We start from the raw sequence: 20659 nt of genomic DNA, 5'->3' as shown, positions 1-20659 counted from the left end.
CATTTTTATCTCTAGTACAGAAAGTTTTAAAGGGCTTCTCCCCTGGGAGACAGGAGAAGAGTTAAAATATGTGCTAATTGCTGGCTGCTACTTCTGATGGGATTAAGAGTGCCTGTCTGGTTTGCTTGCATAATCAAGAGATGTTAGTTCGTCTTTTAAATTCGTAAATGTAGTAAAAATGCTAGGCCTATTTGCTGTAAATAAGTTAAAAATTGAACCTATACTTAAAAGAATAAAGGGTATGAAACTAATTATTGCAGCTGGGTTGAAAGATTTATTTACTATTTGTCAGTATGAGTTTCATTCATTCATGCAATTGCATGGAAACACTTAAAGAGATAATGGCCCAGTTAAAAAGTATTTAACAGTACTTAACCTATTCAGGTCCAGGAGATGGTTGGGAAGGGTTGATTAATATTATAATGTTTCGTGAAGACATGATGGGGATGGTCTTGTTCAGTATGAAATGGTTGGTGAGGGCTGATTAATAATGAATTGAATTGAATTGAATTTATTGTCATGTGTACCGAGGCACAGTGAAAAGCTTTGTCTTGTGAGCAATACAGGCAGATCACATAGTTAAAAAGCAAAGATAAGTAATAGGTAAACAGTGGCAAAAACCAAAACACAGGTACAGGCGAATGCTAATAGTTTGAGAGTCCGTTCAGTATTCTAAAAACAGTAGGGTAGAAACTGTTTTGAAACCAGCTGGTGCATGTGTTCAGGCTTCTATACCTTCTCCCAGATGGTAGAGGTTGTAGAAAAGCATTGCCAGGATGTTTCATGGAGACTTGTCGGGGATGATATTGGTCCGTAACCTGCACTTATTCAGAGTTAAACCCTGCTTGTAGCAGAGGCCAATAAAGTGTGGAAATGCAGTAATCGGTTCAAAATGTTTGTTTTAAATTTTGGTAGTAGAAAACCATGGATTTATGAATGAATGAATGAATGAGTGAATGAATGAAACGGTGTTATTGTATATAACAAGTTAGTGAAGGGTTACGAATGAATGAACGGGAACCCTGTATTAATGAAAATAGCGAGCTGGTAAGTGAGTTAATAAAGATAGCCTATAACACAATATCTCATAACACTACCTCACAAGTGTCAGCTTAGGTATAGACGTCAAATGATAAACACTAACCAGTGTAGACAGAAATTGTTCTGAAACTGACCTGAATGCTTCAAAAAAATTGAAGCCAGGCAAAGATTTGTGATTTGGCAAAATACACCACAGTTGATAGATTGTGGAGCTTAGGCCACAGCTTCCAGAGAGAGATGGTTAAAACCTTTCCATAAAGGCAGGCAAAGGGGAGGCGTAGCAAACATGAAAGATGACAGCTGAATAACTAAAATTGTGGATTGGGGACCAAGTTAAAGACTAGACTAAGCTGCAAAGAAATCATAAAATAATGCCATTTGGAAACTGAACTTCCTGTGAAACAACAATAGCAGAGAAAGCCAAACAAGACAGACTTTTAGGTCTTAAAGAATTTTTGAGTCTGCAGAGAGCAAAGGAAGTTTGATCAGACAGAGATACATTTATTAAAAGTTTAAAAGCAAGAATTATACTGCAAGAATTAGAAAAAATATAAAAAAAGGTATATATGGAAGTTGGGCACAGAGTAAAACTTTCTAGCCAGAGGCAAAATATATGTTGCACATCAATATAGGACCAGCTGACATTATCCTGAAAGTTTAACAGTGTTGTAGGTTATAATATCTATAAACTTTCATGGAACATATGTTAAAATACTTACTGGTTTGCATCCAAAAGGACTACCTTAATTCCCTCCACAACACATTCAGTATTCATAGGTAGACTTGAGATATACTGCGCTTGCACTTTAAGCTTAGATATCACCAAATTTCTGGTTATCTGAAATTTAAAGGGGAATAGAATTAATTGAATGATTTACTAAACTGCCCAACTATTATGATTGTGTAAGCAAGTTGATGTCTTCTAGCATCTTTTGCAGCTCTTATCATTAATAAAGGTTTGAACAGTACCAAATCCACTGAATTAGTTGAACAAAGGTCTCGATCATGACCTAGCCTCAACTCAGATATGTATGGGGGAGGGAGTTTTGCAGTTAAAAACTAGAACTGGGAACATATCCCCAATACTATTTTACAAGCTCAGAGACAGAATGTTCCATTGCCTGCTTGTGTACAGCCAAATATTTCAATATATCATCCAAGTTTGATATAATCTCAAAATTTTGATATTAAGTTACTTGTTCCTAAGTCCAATTATGTAGAATATCATGAAGAACATTGTATGTCAGTTCATGATAATTCAAATAGATTTTTGAAAGAGTTCTAGAAGCAACAACTCATTGATGGATAAAAATTTTTGAATGTGATAACATGTTGGTCATTTTAAATCCAAAATAGTGACAGTACAGAAATGTAACTTGTTAGAAACAATCCCAACAGGGAATTCTCAATGTATGATACAGTTGGCTCTGCTAGGCAGCAGGGAAGGAAAAGCCTGGGAAAGTTTTAATGATAGGACTTAATTGTAAGGGTAACTGACAGGATATTCTGTGGCCACAAAAATTACTCTTGAATGGTCCGTTGCCTCCCTAGTGCTAGGGCCAGGGATGTGTCAGAGGTGGCTGCATGGCATTCTGAAGGGGAGAGTGAACAAAAGTAGTGGTAAATGTTGGGAATGATGACATGGGTAAAAACATAAATGACATCCTACAACAGGAAATCAAAGAATTAAGTAGTAGATTAGAGGAGGACTAGGAATGCTGTAACCTTGGATTACTTCCAGTGCCACGCACTACCAAATACAGGAATTGGAAGATAGGTCAGTTGAACATGTGGCTAAAACGATTATGTAGGAGGGAGGGTTTTAGATTTTTGGATCACTGTGACAGTTTCTTTGGTAGGTGGAACCTGTACAAGCTGGATGGGTTGCACTTGAATCCGAATGGGTCCAATGTCCTTACTGGGTGGTTTGTCAGGGGGTTTGGACAGAAAGTAAATATAAAGTCAGGAACAAGATTCAGTCAGATATAGAAGGAATACCAGGACAGTCTGGGGGCAGGGAAGACACTGGCATGACAAGGCACACGGGATGACCGGAAAGCTAACTTTTATCTATTTTAATGCAAGGAGTCTGACTGGTAAAGTGGACCAACTTACAGCATGCAGGAATGATATTACTGAAATCACAGAGACATGGTTGAAGGACGGACTACACTGGCAGCTTAACATTCCAGGGTAGAGGAGTTACAGGCATGATGAGAGGAATGTATGAGAGGAGGGAGCATTGTTTAATTGAAAAAGGAAACCATCATTGCAGTACTGAAGCAGGATATCTTAGAAGGCTCTTCAAATGAGGCCTCTGGATAGAGCTTGGAAACAAGAAAGAGGTGATCATGTTGCTGGGATTATATTACAGGCCTCCCAATAGCCAGAAGGAGATAGAGGAGCAGATGTGTAGACATAGCACAGAAATATGATAGGAAATATAGTAGCAGGGGATTTCAAACTTTGCTAACATTAACTGGGATCGCCCAAGTGTAAAAAGATTAGCTAGGTGGAGTTTTTAAAATGCATTCAGGAGAGCAATTTGTGCTAATATGTAGAGAGTGTGGTGCTGGAAAAGCACAGCAGGCCAAGCAGCATCTGAGGAGCAGGCGAATCTATGTCTCGGGTACGAGCCCTTCATCAGGATTCCTGATGAAGGGCTTATGCCTGAAACGTTGATTCTCCTGCTCCTCAGATGCTGCCTGACCTGCTATGCTTTTCCAGCACCACACTCTCTACTCTGATCGCCAGCATCTGCAGTCCTGACTTTCTCCCAGTATGTAGATAGTCCAGCCAGCCAGACCCAGTGCTAGACCTTTTCCTCGGGAATCATGCCAGTCAAGTAGTTTAAGCATCAGTGACCATTACTCTAAGTTTCAAAGCCCTTAGGGATAAGGATAGTGTAGAAGTAAAGTGTCCAAACTAGAAAAGGCCAATTTCAATATTATTAGACAGGATTTGGTTGACAGACTGGGAGCAGCTACTTGCAGGGGTGGTAAGGCAAGGTTTGGAAAGGGGAATCTTTTAAAAGTAGTATAGTGAATTCAGAACCAGCATGTTCTGTAAGTGGGAAGTGTTGTAGACCAGGCCAGACCCCAAAGTAATCCAGACCCTAACTTTGCTAGTGGTTTTAAGCAGGTGTAACACAGATGTTCCATAAAACATAGAACATTACAGCGAAGTACAGTACAGGCCCTTTGGTCTTATATGTTGCACCAGCATATGAAACCAATCTGAAGCCCATCTAACCTACACTATTCCATTTTTGTCCATATGTCTACGGCCATTTAAATGCCCTTACATTTGGTGAATCTACTACAGTTGCAGGCAGTGCGCTCCACGCCTTACTACTCCGAGTAAAGAAACTACCTCTGACATCTGTCCGATATCTATCACCCCTCAATTTAAAGCTAGGCCCCCTCGTGCTAACCTTCACCATCTGAGGAAAAAGACTCTTGCTGTCCATCTGATTATCTTATACGCCTCGATTAAGTCACCTTTCAAACTTCTCACTAACAAAAACAGTCTCAAGTCCCTCAACCTTTCCTCATTAGACCTTCTCTCCATACCAGTTAACATCCTAGTAAATCTCCTCTGAACCCTTTCCAAGGCTTCCACATCCCTCAGAACACAGGAACCAGAACTGTATGCAATATTCCAAGTGCACCACACCAGAGTCCAGTACAGCTGCAGCATGACTTCATGGTTCCAAAATTAAATCTCTCTATTAATAAAAGCTTAACACACTGTGTGCTTTCTTAACAACTCTATCAACCTGGGTGGCAACTTTCAGGGATCTATGTACGTGGACACAGATCTCTCTGCTCATCTACACTACCAAGAATCTTAACATTAGCCCTTATGCTGCATTCCTGTTGCTCCTTCCAAAATGAATCACCTCACACTTTTCCGCATTAAATTCCATTTGCCAACTCTCAGCCCAGCTCTGCAACTTACCTTTGTCCCACTGTAGCCTACAACATCCTTCTGCACTATCCAAAACTCTACCAATCTTAAGTGTTATGCACAAATTTACTAACCCATCCTTCTATGCCCTCATCCAGGTAGTTTATAAAAATGACAAACAGCAGTGGTGGGCAAGTTGTTGGAGGGAATCCTGAGGGACAGGACGTACATGTATTTGGAAAGGCAAGGATTGATCAGGGATAGTCAACATGGCTTTGTGCGTGGGAAATCAGGTCTCACAAACTTGATTGAGTTTTTTCAAAAAGTAACAAAGAGGATTGATGAGGGCAGAGTGGTGGACATGATCTATATGAACTTCAGTAAGGTATTCGACAAGGTTCCACATGGGAGACTGATTAGCAAGGTTAGATCTCATGGAATACAGGGAGAACTAGCCATTTGGATACAAAACTGGCTCGAAGGTAGAAGGCAGAGGGTGGTGGTAGAGGGTTGTTTTTCAGACTGGAGGCCTGTTGGAAGGAGATCCTGCCTGACTAATTTAATTGAGTTGTTTTAGAAAGGTCACTAAATATACTGATGATGGTAGTTTAGCTAATGCAGTTTGCAAGAGCTTCAGTAAGGCCTTTGACACATGGAAGCTTGGTCCAAAACGTAAGAGTCCAAGTTGACAAATTCAATCAAACATTGGTGTGCAAATGGGAGACAAAGGATGATGGTGGAGGGTTTTTTTTGATTGGAAGTTTATGACCAGCAGTGTCGCACAGGGATCAATGCTGGGACTTTTATGTTTATTACATACAAAAAGTAATTGCATCTTCTACATTTACAATGTTTGCAGATGACACAAAAATTGGTGATGTTGTTGATACGGAGGAGGATGGTCTCAGGTTACAGTTTGGTATTGATTAATTGGTAAATTGGGCAAAGCAACGGCAGATGGAATTTAATCCTGATAAGTGAGAGATGATACATTTTGAGAGGTCTAATGAGGGAGGGACTTAACATAACAAATGGTAGATCTCTAGGGAGTACAGAGGAACAAAGGGACCTTGGTGTATAAGGTGTCAGCAGGTAGGAAAGGATAATGAAGATGGCATCTGGGATACTTGCTTTCATTTGCCAGGGTGTAGAATATAAGAGCAGTGAAGTCATGGTGCAACAGCACTGGTTAAGCCGCAGATGGAACACACTGTCATTCTGGTCACCATACTACCGGAAAGACATGATTACACTGGACTGCCTGCTGAGGAGATTCACCAGGATGTTGCCAGAGTTGAGAAGCTTCAGTTAGGAGGAGAAACTGGAAAGGCTACATTTGTTTTAGAGTCATGCAGCATGAAGTGGAACCTTCAGTCCAACTCGTTCATGACGACCAAGTTTCCCAAACTAAACTAGCCCCTTGCGTCCTTTTGGCCCATACCCTTCTAAACCTTTCCTATTCATGTACTTATCAAAATGTCTTAAATTTTGTAACTGTACTTATAACAACCACTTCCTCTGGCAGTTCATTCCACATTACAAACCAGTGTGAAAAAGTTGCCATTCCTCTCATCTTAAATCCCACCCCCCCCTCCCAATTTTGTCTCCCCCCCACCCTCTGGAAAAGACATTTTCCATTTACCCTATCTTCATTTGTCATGATTTTATAAACCTCCTTAAGGTCACCTTTCCATCTCCTGTGCCCTAGTGAAAAAGGTCCCAGCCTATCCTTATAATTCAAACCCTCCAGTCATCCTGGTAACCCAGTAACATCCAAGGAAATCTTTTCAGAATCTGTCCAATTTAATAATATCCTTCCAAAAGTAAGGCGACCAGAATTGTACACAGTACTCCAAAAGGGGCCTCATCAACATTCTCTCCAACCTCGATATAACATCCCAACTCCTAAAGCCAATTGTCTAAGCAATGAAGGCAACACCTTAACCACCCTTTCTACCTGTGATGCAACTTTCAAAGAACTATGTACCCAAACTGCTCGGTCTCTCTGTTCAACAACACTATCCAGGGGTCCTACCATTAACTGTACAAGTCTTACCCTTGTTTGTTTTATCAAAATGCAATATCTAGCATTTATCAAAATTAAATTTAACTAAGTTAAACCAAATTAAATTATTTTTTTTTCCCTGGGGCAGAGACGGCTGACAGGGGATCTGATTGAGATACAAGAAATTATGACAAGCATAGATAGGGTAGATTGTGAGCAACTTTTTGCCATGGTAAAACCAGTAGGATTAAGGTGAGTAGTGGGTGGTTGACAGGGGACATGAAGAGATCAGAGAGTGGTAGAAACATGCCTGAGGTGGTGATGGAGGCAGGTACTACTGCATATTTGAATAGTATCAGGATGAGCACTTAAAATGCCAGGGCACAGTAGGCTATGGACCAAGAGCAGCTAAATGGGATCAATATAGTTTGATGTTTGTTGGTCAGCATACGCATGCTCGGCTGAAGGATCTGTTTCTATGCTGTTTGACTATGACAAGTGACACAGGGATAAATAAAGAAAAAACAGAAAATCTAAATTGAAGAAAGGAAAATGCTGAAAGTATGTTGCTGGTTGGATGTCAGTTAGGAAAGGTCTTCAACCTGAAAGATTAATGGTTTCTCTCCATCAATGTTACCCGATTTGTTGAATAGTTCCAGCATTTATTTTTGGATTTCCAATATCCATGGAATTTTATTTCTCTCTTCCCACAATATAGAATTATTTAATAGAAATTGCTATCCAGCCACAGACATAGTTAGAACCATGTCACTATAACCACAAGAACTAACTTAACAGAAAACCCTTTAGATTTGCTCACAATACAGGTACATGTACCTGTATTTACACCATTCAGTAGTGAGATGCAAGGCATTGTTCAATCAAATAAACACTGGTCTTCTTTAAGATGAAATAGAAAGTGTAAGTACATTAATTACATGTCCAACTATAGCAAAACAAATTATTACACACCAATCAAAAATGCAATCATCCAAAACTGGATTCCCAATAAGCCAAATGGCTAGCAACTAGTTCACTGGACTTTGCTACAGCGCAGAGTGAAAACCAAAATTTGTGTTTCAAATGCATAATATGCCCGAGAAGTTCTCTCTCAAATACTACATAACTTACTGTGCTGCAGTAAATAGGACATTTAAAATTCTTGGTAAGGCCTCCATAATGATCTGAATGAAAGTGAGTCAGGAAGTAGGCAGTACAACCCTCAATATCACCATATTGGAAGGCATCCACCGTGAAATTAGTTCCTGAAAGCACAAAGAACAGCTGTGAAGACAGTTTGTTTGCTGCTGTATAATACAAATATTGATGACTTATCAAAACAGTCAAAAGTCCTGACATGAAGGAAACACTGACACAGTTTTTCTTTTGTTTTTGGGAAGGAGTGCAGGGAAGAGTAAAATCTAAACTCTTAAATCACACTAAGTTCTGTTCATCCACCACTCCTTGCTTTCTTATACTGGCTCAGAATCCAAAAACTCTAACATAAATCCATAATCTCCCTCTTTGCCCTCTCTAACTTCAGCCAACTCTATAAGCCTTCAAGATCTCCACATCCACATTTCAGATTTTAAATTACTGCCATTGATGGATATGTTTTCAGCTTCCCAGATCTTTAAATCAAGTTCCCCCTTTCAACCTCTCTTCTGATCCTATATTTTGACCACATTTGGGCCATGTCTTCTCTTTCCTTCTGGTTTGATAACAAATAGTATAAATAAGAAAAAACACTAAGCTAATAATAATCTACCTAGCTACCATCAATTCTGAAGGGTTACTGGACCCAAAACATTAACTCTGCTTTCACAGCACAATATGGAGAATGACATCTCATTTTCAGTCTAAGCACTTTACAGTCTTCTGGACTTAATATTGAGGCTAATTCCTTCAAATTCTTCCTTTTCTTTTAGCTTTAGTTTTACATTGTCTGTCACCATGTCCTCTCTCTCCTACCCCCACCCGAGTGGTCTGGTAATTAGACACTCCACTGTTCTGCCATTTTCACGTTCTGAAGATTTAATCTGAACTATCAACATCTTTTCTCCACCAGCTCCCTACACCCCACCATTCCCACCACATCCTGCCCCCCAACTGTAGCATGAATGCTATCCCCACCACACTTCACCTCTGATGAAGCGCCATCTAGACTCAAAATGTTAGCTTGCTATCTTTACATGGATGCTGTCTGACCCACTGTGATCTCCAGTATTTGTTGTTTTCAATTCTGCTTTCTCTCCAGATGCTGCCAGACATGCTGAGTTTTTCCATCAATTTCTGTTTTTGTTTCTGATTGCCAGTATCTGCAATTCTTGTTTTACATAAATACACCGGTTCTTGTTTCAAAAGCACTTTGCTTTACACATAACACAACACAAGGTTTATTTTCGATGTCGGAGAGATAACAACTATTTGGCTTCGTCAAAATTTGCTGCTCATCTTCCTATGAAAGATTTAAGTTTTCCGAACTGGAGTACAATTTGTGACAGGTTTGTATTAACCAGAAAAAGACATTCTACTACTTCCATTCTCTCATCCTCCCAGAGCTTGAATGGACATAATCTGGAGAAGATTGAAAAAAATCCAGAGTGGAGGAATGGGACTGGCCAGGCGTAGGTGGGAAGGGAATGTAGTGAGCATTGGACTCCATTGACACTTCAGAAAGAAAATACCTACGAAGTATAAACACAAATACTTCAAAAAGTGAAGCATTGTTCACAAGAGTGTAAATAATGAGGTGACAGGGACCAGACAGTAGGTAGAAGCAGACTAGCAGGTGTAGAACAAGGAACCACAAATCTAAAATGAACTGCAAAGAGTCAGAAGAGAAATTAAAAGACTTCTTTTATAGAATCAGCTGAGGGATTTGAAACACTCAAGATATTTTAATATTAAAGATTAGGATCAATTAAATACATGACAAATGAGTAATAAAACATTTGGATATGAGACATGGACTTTGTTTACAAGAAGGGAAGGATTAAAGGTGGCATGGGTTAAACACTTGTTTATGTTGGAACGTCATGTATTTAATTAACGAATTACGATTTAATAGGGTCACCAACATGCAAATTTCCTTGACTAACTTTTAAAATTTACATTTGCTCCATCTTGTCAATTGGACTAACAGTTAATCAGAGTCCAACTAAATTTGAACAGTTATCCCTATCTGTTGCTTACATATAAAGGTATACATAAAGTGGCACATTAGTACTAGAGTTGAGAACTATTGCAAACTTCATATTCTCTGTAATGATCATACAAATACGTAATAAAATATTATAAGTTGTAAACAGGTAAAATTACATTTTCCCATACTACACAAATATATCATGACAGAGTAACTTATTATTTGACTCCTAGATATCATCTAAAACAAATTAACTGATCATAAGCAAAACATAAATTGATGGTTTACCTGGAATCTTCTTATAAAAGGGACACTGCTTGTTCTTTTTACATGTGCTTACTCCATTTCTTTGCCTTTTTGTCCTTCCTTGTTGTCCATCACCTCGCTCCATTTGAAGTTTATCTACAGTGCCTATGGAAGCTTCATCACCTGTAGAGCTTTCTATTTTCCTCTTTCTTTGTCTTTGCCTTCTTTCATTATATGAAATCTCAGAAACCAATTCATTTGCTTTTCCTTGAGGTATTGTTTTTGAACATTTTTGCTCCTCTTTGATTTTGGGTTGAAGTCCAAAAAAAACTCCAATGTCAGTTTGCTTTAAACCTTTACTTAAATCATTCCTTTTGGGGATTCTTATGGAACTTCTGTCTAATAATCCCAGTGATGCCATTTCCGAAGTCATTCTATTCTTTTGAAGTCCAATGCTTTTTGAAGAAGTAAGAGTTTCAGAATGGGAACTATCCTGTTTTACAACATTCGATGAAAGTGAAATTAAGGAGTACTGAGACAATGATGTCTTCACAGGACAGCCAAAATGATCTTCCTCCTCTTTTCTTGCTAAGCAAACATTAAACTCCTGCACAACAACATTTTGAGCAAGCTGGAACGATTTGGTTGGTTCTTGCTTAACTTGAGTGGAATCTGGTAAACTGGTTGGTTCCTGTTTAATTTGAAGAGGCTTCAGTAAATTATCAGAACTTGAATTGACTGATTGCAATTTAATCAAGTTTGAATCTGTTAAATTAGTTTGTGACAAGTTCCTAATCTGTTTCATCTTCTCATTATCCAATGGCAGTACAGCTTTTGCCTGGTGTGGTTGTGTTGTAATACTTATTCTACTTCTAGTTAGAACATTAGCACTGGTAGTTAATAGACTGGAATCTGGACCAATAGCACTAGTTTTAAAATCAGTTGTGATCGTGTCCTTAAGACCACAAGATTTATGAACCAATTCTTGCTTATGGTTATTATTCTCTACAAGGTCAGAAATATTGCCACCTTTGAGTTTACAATTGTGTTTAATAGTTTGACCATGAAACAATCTTCTCCTTGTTGAAGATAACTTTTTTTGATCTGGAATTTTATTATAACAAAGTGGAGAGTAACTGATATCATCCTTGCTATTATTACTGGCATTTGAATCAAGGTCAGAAGTTGATTTGCCTTCTAGAAGACTATTTAGCTTTACTTTTGTACTGCTTACATTAAAAAATCTATCTGTATTAATCCCAGGCTCCACTTCTTTTGTTAACAGCGGTGCTGAACTAGGCAATCCTCTGTGTAGGCTACTGGGTGATGCTGCAGAAACACTCCCCCTTGAAACATTTTCAGAAGTGCTTCCTTTTGTTGCTTTTGCCATTTTGCATTTTTTTGAGCTTTTTTCCTTAACTTTGAAGACAGGAGATTTTAGCAGTAGGAGGGCATTTTGATTTTTGTTTGTCAGCTGTTCTTGAATCCAGGGAGACTGATTGTTCTGTAAAGATTGATTATTATTGTTAGGATCTGGTGAAAGTGTGAAGGCATCTTTAATTGAACTATGCAGAACTGTGGATTGAACATCACTCTGACCCAGTGCTCTACTTTCAGCGAGCAGTAAATGGGAGTATCGTTTGTAGTGTCTTGGAATTGTATTGTTGCAAAGCAAACCATCAGGGCATTCTGAAAAATAAAGTGAATCATCTTGAAATGGAATTTTATTAATTTATTATGCAACAAAAATGTCTTTACGAGATATGCTGTTAATGACCAAAATATATCAAATTTTCTCATTCCTAGAACCTTAAATTTAAAATTACTGTTTCCATCCTCAAACAGAACACCCACTACTGATCAAATGCATCATGCCAATTTACTGTGTGCTGGTCATTCATGGGCAAAATCCACGGCTGGGTGTTACATAGAATCAGTAATTAAATGAATGAAAATTCTTTTATTGATGTAACCCACAAGGTTTTCAGTCGGATTTGAGTGGTGAGTGTTCCACTAACTCCCCATTTTGAGGAGGCCAGTGAGACTGTATAAATAAATAGCACTCTCTTTGTTTTGTCATACACATGTCACAATTGATGAATTCCAGAATGTTACAGAAGAGAATATTGGGAACTTGTCAAAGATAGCTGCCTGTTCACGTGGCAAAGATCCCATCACTGCTTCAATGGAACCACAAATATTCAGGAGCTTGAAGACCTCAATTGGAACAGTTTACACCTTGCAATTTGTTGTCCAAGGTCATTATTAAGCACCGAAAATGTGTTGCTGGAAAAGCACAGCAGGTCAGGCAGCATCCAAGGAGCAGGAGAATCGACGTTTCGGGCATGAGACCTTCTTCAGGAATGAGGGAGGAAGAGAGCTTCTTCAAGGAAGGCATCCTTGCAAGAGGATTCGCAGTAGGTTAAAATCTTTGAGGAGAAAGTGAGGACTGCAGATGCTGGAGATCAGAACTGAAAATATGTTGCTGGAAAAGGGCAGCAGGTCAGACAGCATCTGTTTCGGTCATGAGCCCTGAAGAAGGGCTCATGCCCGAAACGTCGATTCTCCTGCTCCTCGGATGCTGCCTGACCTGCTGCGCTTTTCCAGCAACACATTTTCAGTTCTGATCGCCAGCATCTGCAGTCCTCACTTTCTCCTCGAACATTATTAAGTACCGCCAGGATAGCTAATTACTTAGTTAAAACTAGCAATTTGATGGGCATGCAACTCCTTGGAACCATTCTCAAATAACAAGCATTATCTTTGCCCTCGTGTGGCTCTATGGTAGTGCCTCTACCTCTAGACCAGGAGGCCTGGATTCAAGTTCCACCTGCTCTATAGGTTTGAAGCAAGTCTGAACAGTTTGATTAAAAATAAATAAGCACTATCCTTAGATTCTCTTGGAGGATAACATGAAACGGAAATGAATGCCATACCGTGGCTTGAAAGTTTCAGAAACTGAATTACCTTGATTTCAAGCATAAATTAGAGCTTTTTCAAATGAGCATATGTGCAAAAAAATTCATATTACATTTTGGAATGGATTTATTTCAATGATAATGTTTCATTAGACAAATCACAAGCAGCATAAATGATCAAGCAAATTTGGGTACAGCATAAAATAGAATTAAGTCAGTCAAATCTGAATTTCCTTGCTACTTCGAACCAAAAGTTAAATTAGGTATAACTGTTGTTTTGGTGCTTATTTCAGAAACCTTTGGATCCGTGTTGTATAGAGTTAAGAAAATGACTCTGTCATAATTTTTTTTCTGATTTTTAGCTTGACAGCATCAAATTTTGTGTTACATCGGAGTGCATCTGGGAAAATTAACAAACAGTAAAATTCACAACTAATCTTGGAGGAACTGTTGGGCGAAGTTCACAGCACAGAATCAGATAAGTTAATTGTTGTTTTAAGTCTGTCCAATAGAAAGGCTGCAGTAGTGGGTACAGTGGATTCTTTCTTGATTATATGTTTTTAAGAGATAAGTCTCTTGATTAAACTTAAAATATAAGCCATAAGCTATTAATTTAACCTGGGGCAGTGTTTGTAGAGGAATAAGACGGTGTTATTTTCTGGGTCTGTAGATTGTGAAGGAGCAAAAATGGCCTTTGCAGTGATATGTACTTCTTGTCAGATGTGGGAGTTTAAAGAGAGTTTAAGGGTTACTGTGGATTATATATGCCATAAATGCTGTTGGATGCGAATCTTATCAGACCGAGTGGATTGGTTGGAGAGACAGATAGAAGCGATGAGGAATTTGCAATAGCTACAGTATGTGATGGATGGCAGTTATAGAAACGGGGAAAAGTCTCAGATACAATCACATAGATGGGTTAACTCCAGGAAGGGTAAGAGAGGTAGGCAGCTAGAGCAGGAGTCTTTTGTGGATATACCCATTTCAAACAGGTATGCTGTTTTGGAAAATGTGATGGATTCGCAGTAGGTTAAAATCTTTGAGGAGAAAGTGAGGACTGCAGATGCTGGAGATCAGAACTGAAAATATGTTGCTGGAAAAGGGCAGCAGGTCAGACAGCATCTGTTTCGGTCATGAGCCCTGAAGAAGGGCTCATGCCCGAAACGTCGATTCTCCTGCTTCCCTTAGCAGGGGAACGTAGCACGAACAGCCAAGTTTCTGGTATTGACACTGGCTCTAATGCAACGAGGGGTACATCGGCTTCCAAGAGATCAATTGTGTTAGGGGATTCTGTAGTCCGAGGTCCAGACAGACGTTTCTGTGGCTAGCAAAGAAAAAGCAGAATGGTGTGTTGTTTCCCTGGTGCCGGGATCAAGGATGTCTCAGAGAGGGTGCAGAATGTTGTCACCGGGGGAGAGGGGCCAGCATAAGGTCATTGTCCACACTGAAACCAACGACATTGGAAGGGAAAAGGTTGAGACTCTGAAGGGAGATTACAGAGATTAGGTAGAATTTTAAAAAGGAAGTCCTCAAGGGTAGCAATATCTGGGTTACTCCCAGTGCTACGAGCTAGTGAGGACAGGAATAGGAGGATAGAGCAGATGAATGCATGGCTGAGGAGCTGGTGTATGGGAGAAGGATTCACATTTTTGGATCATTGGAATCTCTTTTGGGGTAGAAGTGACCTGTACAAGAAGGACGGATTGCACCTAAATTGGAAGGGGACTAATATACTGGCAGGGAAATTTGCTAGAACTGCTGGGAGGATTTAAACTAGTAAGGTGGGGGGGTGGGGGGGGGGGGGGGGGGGAACCCAGGGAGATAGTGAGGAAAGATCAATCTGAGACGGGTACAGCTGAGAACAGAAGTGAGTCAAACAGTCAGGGCAGGCAGGGACAAGGTAGGACTAACAGATTAAACTGCATTCATTTCAATGCAAGGGGCCTAACAGGGAAGGCAGATGAACTCAGGACATGGTTAGGAACATGGGACTGGGATACATAGCAATTACGGAAACATGACTCAGGGATGGGCAGGACTGGCAGCTGAATGTTCCAGGATAAAAATGCTACAGGAAGGATAGAAAGGGAGGCAAAAGAGGAGGGGGAGTGGCATTTTTGATAAGGGATAACATTGCAGCTGTGCTAAGGGAGGATGTTCCCGGAAATACATCTAGGGAAATTATTTGGGTGGAACTGAGAAATAAGAAAGGGATGATCACCTTATTGGGATTGTATTATAGAGGGAAATTGAGAAACAAACTTGTAAGGAGATCTCAGCTATCTGAAAGAATAATCGGATGGTTATGGTAGGGGATTTTAACTTTCCAAACATCAACTGGGACTGCCATAGTGTTAAAGGTTTAGATGGAGAGGAGTTTCTTAAGTGTGTACAAGACAATTTTCTGATTCAGTATGTGGATGCACCTACTAGAGAAGGTGCAAAACTTGACCTACTCTTGGGAAATAAGGCAGGGCAGGTGACTGAGGTGTCAGTGGGGGAGCACTTTGGAGCCAGTGACCATAATTCTATTAGTTTTAAAATAGTGATGGAAAAGTTGAAGTCCTAAATTGGAGAAAGGCCAATTTTGACGGTATTAGACAAGAACTTTCAAAAGCTGATTGGAGGCAGATGTTCGCAGGTAAAGGGACGGCTGGAAAATGGGAAGCCTTCAGAAATGAGACGAGAAAGCATATTCCTGTGAGGGTGAAAGTAAAGGCTGATAGATGTAGGGAATGCTGGATGGCTAAAGAAATTGAGGGTTTGGTTAAGAAAAAGGAGCATATGTCAGGTATAGACAGGATAGATCGAGTGAATCCTTAGAAGAGTAAAAAGAAAGTAGGAGTATATTTAAGAGGGAAATCAGGCGGGCAAAACAGGGACATGAGATAGCTTTGGGAAATAGAATTAAGGAGAATCCAAAGGGATTTTACAAATATATTAAGGACAAAAAGGTAACTAGGGAGAGAATAGAACCCCTCAAAGATCAGCAAGGCGGCCTTTGTGTGGAGTCACAGAAAATGGGGGAGATACTAAATGAATATTTTGCATCAGTATTTACTGTGGAAAAGGATATGGAAGATATAGACTGTAGGGAAATAGATGGTGACATCTTGCAAAATGTCCAGATTACAGAGGAGGAAGTGCTGGATGTCTTGAAACGGTTAAAGGTGGATAAATCCCCAGGACCTGATCAGGTGTAACCGAGAACTCTGTGGGAGGTGTACCCGAGAACTCAGACTCTTCAATATTATATTATCCATGCCATTGTCACATCAGGTAAGAGTACACCTGCTGTAGGCAAAACACACATCAGTGTTAGCAGCAATGGGTGTCTACAAAGAAAAGACTCTAACATTATGGAAGCAAACATTTGAAAACCGATTGAAGAACAATTGGACATGCAGTTTTAAAGGCTTTTATAAATATACTAGAAATATCCCTTTACTTTTGGGCAGCACGGTGGCTCAGTGGTTAGCATTGCTGCCTTACAGCGTTAGGGATCCAGGTTCAATTCCAGACTCGGAGACTATCTGGAGGAGTTTGCATATTTTCTCTGTGTCTATGTGGGTTTCCTCCAGGTGCTCCAGTTTCCTCCCACAGTCCAAAGGTGTGCAGGTTTGGTGAACTGGCCACGTTAAATGGCCCATAATATTAACAAATGTTGAGGAAAAACAAAGATGGATGAACCATGGTTGTTATGTAAACAGTTACAATAAGCTTTGGGTTACGCTGGTAGGACAGACATGTCTGCCCGACTCACTTCTGCCTATTCTAGTTGATTATATTCTTACACATAATCATGTAGGTAAAGAGGGAATGGTGGAAAGAATTCTCCAAACTTGGTGGAATCCCCACCTGCAAGAAAAAGGAAAACAAGCAACTGCAAATTGTTGAATTTGTCAAAAGCATAATCTCGGGAAAGGAGTAAAGTGTCCACCAGGTGAAACTCCCTTGCCAAGTGCACCTTTTGATACTATCCAGTTAGATTTTATTGCGTTACCTAGATGTCATTGTTATAAGTATTGCTTAGTGATAATCGATGTATTCTGTAAATGGATTGAAGCTTATCCCTGTACTGACTGCACAGCAACAAAACTACTTGTAAAATTCTACTTGTAAAAATCATACCCAGATTTGGAATACCAGTACTGGTCTCTTCCGATAATGGCCCCCACCTCATAAACTCATCCACTCCATCCACCAAAAACCTACTTTGAAATGTTTATCTGTTCCCCTCTCAAAATGAACTGTACAGATTGCAGTATTGAACATATTATATCAAAATCACTAAACTCTAAAGCACCTATTGCCATGAGACTGACCACCTATATTTTCTCGATGGAATCCTCTCCTATCTGACCTATTGCCACTGACAGAAATACCTTTACACATTTCCTGTATTCAGTAACTACTATAATCAACAAGACAAGCTGGAAAAATGAAGAAAGACCAAAAATACTATGCACTCACAATCCTCCATCTGTTACTAATGGTTTCTTTATTCAAGCTAAATCCCTGATCCATGTGTAATCTGCCATCATTTTGATGTACAGTGTATAAATAGGACTCACCCACTTGTGATGGAAAAACCCATTCAGCAGAATAAGCATGTCGCTGTGTGAAGTGCACTAACAAACCTAAAGGATTCAACATTAATGTTGTTCTGCTGTTAGAACGGTGCTTTGAAAGACTTTCCGGTCCCCATGACATGGGGCGAGTGAAATAAAAACTATGTAAAAATATTATCAAAGACACTGCTCGTACTCCTACTTTCCATCTTTTAATACACTTGGACAACCGAACGTTCGGTAGCACCCACTGTTTACAAGATTCAGCTCTCACTCTGAGTGGGCTCGTCATTCACTCATAGAAGTGCACCCTTGGAATTCCTTTTAGCTTTCATTGGCTATGTGAAAACAAAGCCTACCCATATTTACCCAATGACTTGGATGGACATTGTGCCCGAGTATACACCTTACCACATTTTACCCTCCACCATGAAGTACCTGAAATAGATGATAAATGGAACGCCCACCAACATGTGAATCAATACGGAACAAAAAGTAGAGGAGAAACAAAACAGGACTTGTACAACTTCTTCTATCAACAAACCTGGAGGTCCAGGTTGCTGGGAGGTCTTATTCCTGACTGGGGTGTTGAGATTGCCCTTGATCAGATATGTGACCTTGTGTATGACATCGAAAAACTTGCCAACTCAACTGCCCACGCTCAGAAGCTGGTGAACAAAGAATTACAGAAGACCCGATGATGATGCTTCAAAATCAGCTCGTGATAGATTTCCTCCTTGCTAAAGAAGGAGGTGCTTGTTCAGTCACTGGCAATGTTGCGCCTATATCAATGATGTCTCAAAAGACATTTCGGTCAACACAGATGTTATCAACAAAATGGGTCAAGACGCAGGGAAGAAACCTGCCCCACTGTCATCTGTTTCATGTGGATGGAGTGTTACTTGCTGGCTATGATCGCTGTGCAGATGGATCGTATGGGATGTACTGATAGTCCTTGGTCTCATCCTAGGAATATACATTGTCATCCACTTAAGCAGGAAATGGACCGTATATTGCTTTTCATCTAAGCCAAAGAGGAATCTGGTTAATTGACCCTTGTCTACCTCTGTACCCCCATGCCGAACTTCCATGCTGAAATCCAGTATCTTTTAGACTCTGCTCCTCCGGATAATGACTCACCAGAGGAGGCACTTGACTTATTAAGAACACAGATTGACTAAATGGACTAATTATACTTATATAAGCTATATAGTTGTGATGAAATGACAAAAGGAGGAAATGAGAATGTTTATAGTCTTAAAACTTGACTTAAACATTTAGATCAAAATGTAATTTTGAATTATAGAACACATTTGCTGCACACTAGAAAATAGACAGGCAGAGAGGGTAAGACAATTAAGAACATTTACCTTAACATCAGTGAATCCGTATAAACAGGACACTGAGTGATAACATTCACAGCTGTTCTTTTGTGAAATTAATAACAATGTTTGATTCTGAACTCGAAATGAAACTCTGTATTAATTAACTTCTGTCGCGAATTATCTGTCTAGTTCAGAACATGCATTGCTTTTGTTAACTTTTTGTGTTTGTAAACTTGTGTATAAAGATAGCTTGTTTGTGATAGTACAACGGAGTAGCCTGCCAGGACTCTTGAAGATCTGATGTTCTACTCTCCTGGATTATTAGCCTGGCTTATAGGTATCAGTGTTATATAGTAACAGTGATGCTATTAGTAAATGAAGGGAAAGATTAAACTTGAACTAACTGTCTGTAAGAGTTTTTTTTTATTCCTGACTACTAAAGGTACAATCTCCGGAATGAACCATGAGAGGCTTACAGGTTGATTTCACAAGGGATTCCCTGGACTGTCTCAAGTCTGTACTTCAACACAAACATTTGAAAACCGATTGAAGAACAATTCAGTTCAAGGGGACGGCACCGTGGCTCAACAGTTAGCACTGCTGCCTCACAGCACCAGGGTCCCAGATTCAATTCCAGCATTGGGCAACTGTGTGGTGTTTGCACATTCTCCCCCTGTCTGTGTGGGTTTTCTCTGGGTGCTCCGGTTTCCTCCCACAGTCCAAAGATGTGCAAGTTAGGTGAACTGGCCATGCTAAATTGCCCAGTGTCAGGGGAATACAGGTGAGGGGAATGGGTCTGGGTGGGTTACTCTTCGGAGGGTCGGTGTGGACTGGTTGGGCCAAAGAGCCTGTTTCTTTACTGTAGGGAATCCAATTTAATTGGATATGCAGTTTTAAAGGCTTTTATAAATACACTAGGGGCGGCACGATGGCTCAGTGGTTAGCATTGCTGTCTTACAGCACCAGGGATCCAGGTTCGATTCCATACTCAGGCAACTGTCTGTGTGGAGTTTGCATATTCTCCCTGTGCCTATGTGGGTTTCCTCTGGTGCTCCAGTTTCCTCCCACAGTCCAAAGATGTGCAGGTTTGGTGAACTGGCCATGCTAAATTGCCCATAATGTTCAGGGATGTGTAGGTTAGGTGCGTTAGGGTAATGTAAAGTAATACGGTAAGGGAATGGGTTAGGGTGGGATACACTTCGGAGGGTTAGTGTGGATTTGTTGGTTCTAATGGCCTGTTTCCACACTGTAGGGTTTTGTGATTACTTAAAAACAAAATAGTGAAAATTGCCAATAAAGTCAAAACTAAAATGATACAGACTTGTACCAGTGAGTTCTTCATCTCATTCTCTTTGTCAAAAAAAGGATAGACAGCCTCTTGTTCCAATTTGTGTTTGAGAAAAAGGGTAGTTAAATAATCCTAGAAGTACAGCTTCAAACACTTCCTGCAAAAGCAGTTTTCTGCACTAAGAGGTTTATTTTCATCCAGACCTCTTTCT

The 20659-nt window shown here is 39.9% G+C and overlaps 1 protein-coding gene across 1 annotated transcript in view; it reads right to left on the bottom strand.

Annotated features, from left to right (window-relative positions):
* The window catches only part of dclre1a (DNA cross-link repair 1A (PSO2 homolog, S. cerevisiae)), a 72645-nt gene that overhangs the window by 25240 nt on the left and 26746 nt on the right, over positions 1 to 20659 (bottom strand). Inside the window, exons 2-4 of the mRNA XM_072557372.1 lie at positions 10389 to 12035; positions 8087 to 8220; positions 1761 to 1879 (exon numbers count right to left, since the gene is read on the bottom strand). Of these exons, the coding sequence (XP_072413473.1) occupies positions 1761 to 1879; positions 8087 to 8220; positions 10389 to 12035 (1900 nt within the window). The remainder of the gene's footprint in view (positions 1 to 1760; positions 1880 to 8086; positions 8221 to 10388; positions 12036 to 20659) is intronic.

This window comes from Chiloscyllium punctatum, chromosome 38 (assembly GCF_047496795.1).
Source record: "Chiloscyllium punctatum isolate Juve2018m chromosome 38, sChiPun1.3, whole genome shotgun sequence".
Lineage (NCBI taxonomy): Eukaryota > Metazoa > Chordata > Chondrichthyes > Orectolobiformes > Hemiscylliidae > Chiloscyllium > Chiloscyllium punctatum.
Note: the sequence above shows the minus strand (reverse complement) of the source record. Positions and strands in the feature narration are given on the sequence as shown.